The 10,515-nt window shown below is 40.0% G+C and overlaps 1 protein-coding gene across 1 annotated transcript in view; it reads right to left on the bottom strand.

Moving 5' to 3' along the window:
* LOC119424562 (putative helicase mov-10-B.1) overlaps nucleotides 1-1,788 on the bottom strand; it is a 36,037-nt gene extending 34,249 nt beyond the window's left edge. Inside the window, exon 1 of the mRNA XM_037692049.1 lies at nucleotides 1,703-1,788. Coding sequence (XP_037547977.1) covers nucleotides 1,703-1,788 — 86 coding nt within the window. The remainder of the gene's footprint in view (nucleotides 1-1,702) is intronic.
* Between the last annotated feature and the right edge of the window lie 8,727 nt (nucleotides 1,789-10,515).

The following is a 10,515-nucleotide window of genomic DNA, read 5'->3' as shown; positions in this document are numbered from 1 at the left end:
ACTGCATGAGAGGCCTGGTTGTGTATTTGGATTCACAAGCAGTTTAAACTGGAACTACTCACCACTCACAACGGAGGGCTGTTAGGCTGTTTGTTTCAATTAGTTTTGCACAGAAAATGTTCATTAGCAAGGGATATTAAATATATAATTTTGTAACGATTTACTGTAAATGTAGATGTAACCAGTCTACTGTAGATCGTTCTGTGAAAAGCTTATAAACAATTTATGTTATGATGACATATTCTAAATTAATTTTCAAACCTCAAAAGTAATGTTTTGTTGATGTTAATGTGTGCAGGTGAGTCAGTATAGTAGTTGCTGATTGGTATCATTTGTCATCGAGTTATCGTAACTTCCTGTTGTAGAACCATGTTGCAGCAAATCAGTGTTTTTTCATCCTTTTCATTTGTTCTTTGCAGAACCTGACACATATGCCATGAATAAAAAATATACAGTAGAAGCAAAACTTTTGTTTTTGTTCCCATTCTTTATGAGCTGAGCTCAAAGATCCAATACATTTTTTTAATGTACACAACATGCCTTTTTCTCTCAAATATTGTTCACAAATGTGTGTAAATCTGTGGTAGTGAGCACTTTTCCTTTGCTGAGATAGTCCATCTACTTCACAGATCTGACAAATCAAGCTGCTGATTAAACAGCATGATTACAGCACAGGTTTGCCTTAGGCTGACCACAATAAAAGGCCACTCTAAAATGTGCAGTTTTGTCACACAGCACAATGCCACAGACGTGACAAGTTTTGAGGGCGTGTGCAATTGGCAGGCTGACTGCACGAATGTCCACCAGAGCTGTTGCCGTGAGTTGAATGTTCACTTCTCTACCATAATATATATGGCCAAGGCATTTCAGAGAATTTGACAGTACATCCAACCAGCCTCGCAACCATAGACCACGAGTACCACACCAGCCCAGGGCCTCCACAACCAGCATCTTCACCTCCAAGATGGTCTGAGACCAGCCACCTGGACAGATGCTGCAACAATCTATATTCATAACCAAATAATTTCTGCACAAACTGTCAGAAACTCTCAGGGAAGCTCATCTGCATGCTCGGTCTCCTCATCTGGGTCTCCACCTGACTGAAGTTTGTCATTGCAACCAATTTGTGTTGTAAATAAAATGAATTGAATTTAATTAATTTGAACTGAGCGGGCAAGTGCTCACATTTGATGGCATATGACAGGTTGGAGTTATGGTGTGGGCAGATGCAGATGTATGTTTTGGAAAACGAACACAAGTGCATTTTTTTAATGGCGTATTGAATGCACAGTGATATTGTTACAAGATCCTGAGGCTCATTGTTGTGTCATTCATCCACAATTATCACCTCATGTTGCAGCATGATAATGCACGGTAAAGTTGCATTCGGGCCCAAAAAATCCAATCCGACTCGGCCCCAGCCCGTAACCATCATTTCAGAACCCCACCCGACCCGACAAATTAACAGTAATTACAAGTCCGACCCCCCCCAAAAAAAAACTATTTAAAATTAATATTTGACTGCTTATATAATTATTAACGGTCGGCCGTCGTGTGCTGCTGAATAAAAGGGGTAGAAGATCAGAGCTGAGGGGGTGTTTGTCCTTTCATGGCTGTCAAAGCGCATTAAATCCCTGCTTCTGCCTGCATTCTGCATTATTCAGACATGGACCCTGCTCTGACGTCTGCTTTGGGGTCTCACCTGTTTGGGGTGTCGGCCGTGCAATGTCGGCCGATCAGCACGTGGTCAAATGGCCGCATGCGGCTTGTGATTGTATGGTAAGCCATGCTTCCATATACATAATTAGAAAGAATGGCAAGCCATGCTTCCATAGAATTGGAAAGTATGGCAAGCCATGTTGCCATATTATTTGATTGTCAGCCACGTTCAGGTCGGGTCGGGCCAGGCTTCGGGCCCTGGTTAGAAATGAAAGCACTAATGCACAGCCCCATGTTGGAAGGATCTGTACACAATTCCTGGGAGCTGAAAACATCCCAGTTCTTACACGGCCAGCATACTCACTGGACATGTCACCCATTGAACATGTTTGGGATGTTCTGGATCTGCATATACGCCAGTGTCCTGACAATATCCAGCAACTTTGCACAGCCGTCAAAGAGGAGTGGACCAACATTCGACAAGCCACACAATCAACAACCTGATCAACTCTATGAAAAGTAGATGAGTTGCACAACATGAGGCAAATGGTTGTCACACCTACCAGATACTGACTGGTTTTCTGTCCACCCCAATATAGTAAAACTGCACATTTTAGAGTGACCTTTTATTGTGGTCATCCTAAGGGACACCTGTGCTGTCATCATGCTGTTTAATCAGCATCTTGATATGCCACACCTGTGAGGTGGCTGGGTTATCACAGCAAAGAAGAAATACTCACTAACACAGATTTAAACACATTTGTGAACATTTGAGAGAAAAAAAGTATTTTGTGAACACAAAAATCCTACAGCTAGCTGCTATTTGTTATTGTTTGCTTAACTGCTGTAAATTGCTTGACATATGCGTCAGCAGTGATCCGTTTTAGTTTTTGTCTTGCTTGGACTAGACGGGTCCTTGTGAAATACTCAGAATTATTTTTCTTTCTCTAAATTGAGGTTGTTCAAAAAGTTGTCTACGACAGGTAAGATAATAATCTCTAATAAGCTGTCCACAGATCTCAACTTCAACATTTTGAATTTTGCCAGGTTTTACAATGTTTTTCTTCATTACACAATATTCACTGCAATCAGGTTGTAATCACGCTGAGTTTAGTCTTTGATTATGACAAATAATGACATTATGAGGAAAAAGTGCCTACATTTTAAAGTTGACCCTCCATTTTAAAGTAAATATTAACTAATGTGATATCACAGTAGGGAAACGGAACAGCCTGAGTAGAAGATTCAGTCGATGTGCCGTCTCACTTGAGTCTTTTTCTTTATATGGAAGTGCCTGATTGTGTGTACAACGTGTGTATGTGTGATTAATGGATTAGAGGTGGCTGGAGATGCTGCTGTCATGTTGGATTATATGAAGGGACAAGCTTCACTGCTTCATCTCATAGATCATATCAGAGCAAACCTTGCACATTCCTGCCAATTTTCTGCTTCAGTGCATTTGCTTCTCAAAGTAGTGTGTGTATAGGTGTGCGTGTGTTTGTTTGCAAAATAGGTATCTCGTATCACTTAAGCTCAGGACTCAGGATGTTGCAGCTGCTGTTGAGCCCGATCTCTTTGAACACTAGAACAGAGTCATGTGAGAGTCACTGCTCAGACTCCTGCAGATGAAGACCTTTCTAACAGCTCGTTTAATGTCATGCTTCCATAGAAAGAAAATTAGGTCCACTGAGGCTTGTCCTCGAGAGGAAAAACAGAAAACGGTCTAAGTGTTTTGTGTGATTACTTTACCGTAAAGTGCAACAAAATGACTCAAAAACACTTCACAGGGGAAAAAGTACAAATGAAATCAAAAGGGAGTGGTAACAGACGATGTTGTAGAAAAGTTCACTCAACTTGTTTTTAATGCTAAGGAGTATCGCCTATCGCTTAAAGGTGAAGGCGGGAGATAGTGTTTTGCTTGTATGGATGTGTTTGTGTGACTGTTTCATGAACAATGCAACACATTTTAAAGACACTTGCAGAAAGTAATCTTTAAATGCACATCAAGACTTTTTTTTTCTCACTCGCTCTCATGCAAGGTGGACATAGTTATTCCCTCTCCTGTTCTCCTTGTTTTGTTGCTCTCTGTGTGTGTGTCAGAGCTCCTATTTTACACATATTCCAAAAAGAAAACTACTGTCATGGATCTGGTGAGCTGGACTTTCAACGCAATCGACAAAATATTTTCAACAAAGCGACAGCATCCTGGAGAGCCCTCATGTCCCGCTGAGACTCATGCTGCAGGATACGTCATGGATGTGGGAGCTGATGTGTCTTTCCTTTTTGTCTCAGGAGGACGCCGCAGACAAATATAATTGGATTTATGATGACAGGTTTCCTGCTTTTTGGAATCGGCTGGTTCCTGATCTATCAAAATACAAAGAAAACGGCTGCAGCTAATTTGGCCCACGTCAGGCTGCCTGCCTTGTGAAGGTTTGGATCGTGCTTTGAGGACTCAAAATCAGCTGATTTGCGAGCTAAATCGTAAGATGGAAGCGATTTGTGAGAAGCACAGGCCACCTGCAGCATCTAGGACCCGCCAGCATGTTGGAAACGGTGTTGGAGGAGGCTTGTAAGCATGGCAGTGGAATGTCCACTAATCTGGCAATTTTGGACTTTGAAAGTACTAGCAAGACTCAAGGCTGACAAGAAAAAACAGTCTGCCTGAAAAATAATCAACAATTGTGGCTGATCTGAATCAGACTCCCCCCGGTTGACTTTGAAAACAGGCCGACTTATCAAACTTCTGTGGAGGCTTACCAGACCTGTGCCGGCTATCCAACATCTTATCAGGACTATGGTCTATCTGGAAGTGCTTCATGGACAAATCTCACCTTCTTGCCATCAAATGTATTTGTAATGTGTTTATAAATGTGCTTGCTGGCAGAGTTTTCCAATGTCTTAAATCGTGTCATGATAGGACACGGTGTGAAGAGATCTTTATTGTAATGCCACTATCCTATCCTCATGGCTTTTCCACCTTTTCTATCTAAAAAAAATATATTCTGAAAAGGATAAGAGGCCGCGCTCCAGTAGCAGCAGCAACGTGCACTCTGCCCATCTTTCAGACAACTGTATGAACATAATCTCACTGTATTTCGGTACAATGATAATAAAGCTTATTCTGATTCTGATGGTCAAGTTCAAGGTTTCTTTATTGACATTTGCATCACATGTGGTGCATGTGGTGGAACGAAATTGTGTACACAGGGGCCCAGTTACATCCAACAAAAGTATAAATTGTAAAGAAAAACAGTAATAAGATCCAAGATATGAACTAAGAAATATGCTAAACTAAGAATACGCTAAACACTTAATCGTAAAAAAAGCAGCACGAACATGAGTCTGTGTGAGCGGATAAGTACGAGTGAATACAGCAGCGTGAAATAAATCAGCAGCATCTACAACTGATTACTTTTTAGAGTCAACTAGTTTCAACATGGTTGCTACAGATTAAAAAAAAAAGGGATTTATGTATTTTTACAGAAATCGATCAACAGTTTGGTTTTGTGATTGCTGTCATTTCTGATCATATGATGATATTTGTCTAAACATTTGGTATGAAAGGCAGCCGGTGATATGCATTTCTTCAAGAAATGCTAGGCCTTTATTTATATATTTAATAAAATAGAGGAATGGTAATTTCAAATCTTAATACATTATATAAAACATTTAAAATTAGAGTTATTTTAGAATGGCTGCAATTTAAAATGGCTAAGACCTCTCCTGGACTACTTGCTAGCTCATCAGTCTAGTCAAAATTTTACAGCCGGGTAAACACTTGCCTTCGCTCCAGTGGTTGCATCAGAGAGTTGCTGCAGGCATTAAAAACACACTCAGCAAGCAAACAAATGCACATTTCTGCCAGGTCATTTAAGTGTGGGGAAAAAAAATGTCTCCAACAGGTAAGATATTAACTGTTCATAACTTTCCTCCAAAACCTCACTGTAAAGGATGCTTTAGGACATTAATGCATCCATGCTAGTTTTGTACACTTTTGATTTTATGTTAAAAATAGTGGTCTAGGTGCAGAACACAACAAGATTTAGAGCTGAAAAGGTAATTCCTTTTGAATGTAGTGTGCAGAATTGGACAAGACGGTTATTTGTGCAACTAACAGCTGTAAAGAAAAATCAAATCAATACAGAAACATATTGTCCCAAAGAAAATTTGCTTTCATATTGCCAGCATGTGTTTCTGAGCAGCACCAAACACTTATCACACACACCAGTCCTACATCCTGAAACGACTGAGAAGGTGACAGAGAGAGGAGACGGAGGTAAGTGAAGGTGAAAGAAATGTGTAAACGCCGGGTAAACAATTGCCTTCGATACGGTGGTTGCATCAGAGACCCCAAGAGGGAGCCGCTGCGGGCATTAAAAACACGCAGCAAGCAAACAAATGCACATTTCTGCCAGGTCAAGTATTGAACTGCTTCGCTTTTGGAGGAAAAATAGATTTTGATCTGCTTACTAAATGGAAAGGAAAGGACATTTACTGCTTCATTCATGCCAGTGTGTGAATGCAATGGTGTTTTCTGTTTATCTGCTGCGCATGTCTGTGTGTGGGCCAGATCAGCATGGGACATAGATGCAGAAAAGCAATTAACATAATCCCAAACTCCGAGCAGACAGGAAGAAGATGGCGGCACGGCACCCAACCCTGGCACTGCATGCCTCATTATCTTGTAATTTTGTCAGGGAAAGCTGCTGGTGGGATTGTCGGGGAGTGCAGCGAGGCAGACAGGGGCGGAGAGCGAATAGGGAGACTCATATTCAGAGAAAGATAAAGGTTCACAGGCAGCTGATACTATATGTAAAACTTTTAAAATGACTGAGGAGAGAAGAGGGATGGATGGAGAAATATAATCAATGGTATGTGTTACTTGAGAGACTTCAGAATAAACTTAGAAAAACATAAATACATAACAATATTAAGTTTAAACAGGTAAAATGCCCCCTCTGGGTTGGGGTGGGTGGGTGATATTGCTTTAGGTGGAGGGGTTTAACTATCTGGGCTTCTTGCAGGATGGAATGGTCAATACAAACAGCTAAAATAGGTTTACTTCACAGGGTAGCAGGGCTCAGCTTCAGAGACAGGGTGAGGAGCTCCATCATCTGGGGGAGCTCGTCGTAGAGCTGCTGCTCCTCCGCATCGAAAGGAGTCAGTTGAGGTGGTTCGAGCTTCTGATTAGGACGTCATGGACGCCCCCTTTAGAGGTTTTCCAAACACGTACCACTGGTAGAAGGCCCCGGGTAAGTAAGTTCCAGCAGACACTGAAGGGATTGTGTATCTTTGACCTGGGAACACCTTGGGGAGCCCCAGGATGAGCTGGAAGGTGTTGCTGAGGAGTGGGACATCTGTTTTTTTTTTTTTTTCTCATGGACCTGTTGCATTCACGACCTGAAAAAATAAATAAATAAAAAGTTCAGACAATTACCAGAATTTTTTACATATTTTTTTAATCTCACCAACTTTGTTTTTACAATGTGATGCAATTCTTGGATATTTCAAATAATAATCTAATTTATGACTAAAGCAAAAAATATACTTAATTTAAATTCTCAGTGTATTACTAAATGCTGTTGCAACATGTTTATGCATTTTGAGGTGGTAAAAAATTGTAGCAATATATTTTCAAACTGGTAATTTTCTTGTTGATCAATGATTTTAACTTTCACCTATGGCTTATCTATATGTATGAAAGTTTAAGATTGTGGATACAAGCAACTGAAAGAAGCAAACGTGATTTTGTCTTTAGGGACAAGAGCCGCTGCTTTGCTGCATCAAATGAAGCCATTTGAGGAAAAGATGATAGATCAATCAATCGATCAACCTTTATTTAGACAGGTAAATCCCATTGAGCCTCGAGGACTCATTTACAAGAGAGACCTGATAGATGGATGATAGTTTCGACAAAGAAAAACTTAACCATTTGATAATTTGTCTAAAATAATAGTGTGGCAAACATTTAAATGTCGATCATCACTACTAACAATCTTCTTAATGGCGATTCCTCCCAAACTTTATTCCTCCTCCATCATCTACTGTATATCTTGCATATCTGTATATATGTTCACCATCTGTCCATTTTCAGTTCAAATGAAGCTTCTAAAATCAGCTTAGTGTTTCTTTGAGTAAAAGTCACTGTGATCCTACACACTGTTAATGTTGTCATCAAGAGTAATGGCAAGAACTCACCATGTCAGTGTCAGCCTCTGCATTCCTTCATTAGTGTGTGTGTGTGTTGTTGGTTTCCCTCTTTCATTCTGCTGCCAGTCGTTCCCAGTTGTTTTCATGCAGATCAGGAAGAAGTAAAGGTAAAGCACAGAATGACAAACAGGGTGGGTGTTGAGAAAGGTAACAGTGATGTGCACAGACTCTGAAAAAGAAACCAAACCAGTGAACACACAAACCGCTCTGGACATTATCATCCTTTTAAAGGAAATAACTAATATGAATTTTTATTTTACCTTAATTTTGCCCCTATTGAGTTTGTAGAGTCCTACAAATATTTGGGTATCTTGGTCGACTCACATCTCTCTTTTAAGCTCCATGTAGAAAACCTAGTAAGGAAACTGAAAGTTAAACTGGGTTTCTTTTTCAGATACGGCTCCTGCTTAGCTCTGAATGCTAGGAAACACCTTGTAACTGCGACTTTCCTTCCCTCCATTAACTACGCTGAAATTTATATGAACGCTCCTACAAACACCCTGCAGATGTTGGACGCTGCCTATCATGGTGCGCTAAGATTCATAACTGGATGTAACTACTGTACCCACCATTGTGCCCTGTATTCACTGGTTAACTGGTCATCATTAACTTCATGTAGACTCTCTTGCAGGTACATTTTCGTATTTAAATCACTTCTTGGTCTGCTGCCTTCATACATCTCCTCCTACATGTCTCTGCGCGAGTGCAGCTACAGCGTGCGCTCTCAGGACATTATTACCTGCAGTGTCCCCTCAGTGAGAACTGAAGTAGGGAAAAGAGCCTTCTCCTACTCTGCTCCTGTTTCCTGGAATATCTTGTAAAAGATATGAAGTTCTCGACCTTGACCTCTAAGTGGCTTCAAACATCTGCTACGTTCCTGGCAAAAACCATTGCAGACATGTTCCTGTTTTTAGTTTTCTACATCACTTTTCAACCTAACCGTTTTTTAATACCATTTTATTTCACTTGTTCTTCTAAATTTGGATGCATCATTTTATGATTTACTGTTGTCATCATTCTTTGTTAAAATCAGTTTTCTCTTGTAAATGAGTTCCTGAGACTCAGTGGGATTGACCTGTATAAATAAAGGTTGAATGAATATTTACAATGTTGTCATTAAGACAGTAGGCAATATGAACAAGTTGAACATTTTCTAACTTCATTAATTTATTTGTAGGTTCACTATAAAGAATGTGATACTTAATTACAATAAAATGTAAATCCATGCTAAGTACATTTTCATCCATTGTAAAGATAAATTACACAATTTCATCTTGGGGAATTTAACATTTAAGTTTCTGAATGTAGTTATAGTTTCATTATGTCAATGATGTTTGAAATTCTGGACAGCAACTGGAAAAATAAATAAATAAAACTTGGTTTATAGAATTTCATATGCAATGAGGCTTAACCAAACATGTTTTAAACACTGTCTAAAGTAGAGGAACCACAGAAAATAGTGAGAACCATTTCATCCCACATGCAATACACATGAGTGTGTAACTTAGATGAGATACTGTGTTGGTTGGATCACATACAGTAAATATAAAATGAGCACATTTTATTATGTAGGAATGCTCAAATCTCACCTCTTAGACCAAATCTGCACAATTCAGCATATTATCCTGTCATTTATACAAAGCTGCCATCTCTATTAGGTTTAAAAAACTAAAGAGACCAACTCTGAATAATTTAGTATCTTATATGTTATTGGAATCAGTTCATTACATCTCTGCTGTGATCTGTACATACCAGCTTTGAGTCATTGCCCCAGGTGGAACATTAAACTTGCACAACAGAAAGGATTAATCAGTGGGGAAAGGGTTGAGGAATTACAGCTATTGGCAGCGTAATAATTAGACTGCAGCAGCAGTATCGGACACAGATCCTGAGTTACATTCAATTAGACCACGGGTCTGCGACCTTTTCAATCAAAGGAGCCATTGCTGAAAATCTCATTCACTAAATTAAATGTGTCCGGTTTAGCAAAATGTCCAATTCAATTCAGTTTATTTATATAGCGCCATTTCGCAACAAAGTTGTCTCAGGGCACTGAACAGAAACATTCACATTTATTTATTTTTTCATTTACCCTTTATTTATACAGGTAGTCTCATTGAGCCACGAGGACTCATTTTCAAGAGAGACCTGTTTAGAGAGCAGATGGTGGGGGTTGAGGGCCTTGCTCAGGGGCCCAGGGTGGGGCGAATGAGGGTGGAGGGAGGTGTGGGTGTTTCACCTTTTCCACCCACATTTTGATGTTGACGGTACGGGGAGGTGAACCTGCGACTTTCCAATCACAAGCCCATCTTCTAACCTCTGCACCACCACTCCCCCACATACATAGAAAAGCTAATTATTAAAGTTCTAGCTAGCAGACTCGTTGAGTCTTCTCTTTGTCGCAGACTCTCATCCTGAGCAAGCACAATGGCCACAGTGGAAATGAAAAATCCCTTTTAGTAAGAAGAAACCTTTAGCAGAACCAGGCTCAGGACATGTGGCCATCTGCTTCGACCGGCTGGGTTTGAGAGGACAGGAAGGAGAGACAAACCAGTGTTCCAAAAACTGGACCACTGCCATTTCGCTAGATGGTTGAAATTTTAATTTATTAATTTAATGTTTGTTTGTTTGTTTTTTTGGGGT

This window comes from Nematolebias whitei, chromosome 18 (assembly GCF_014905685.2).
Source record: "Nematolebias whitei isolate Nwh7 chromosome 18, NemWhi1, whole genome shotgun sequence".
Classification (NCBI taxonomy): Eukaryota; Metazoa; Chordata; class Actinopteri; order Cyprinodontiformes; family Rivulidae; genus Nematolebias; species Nematolebias whitei.
Note: the sequence above shows the minus strand (reverse complement) of the source record. Positions and strands in the feature narration are given on the sequence as shown.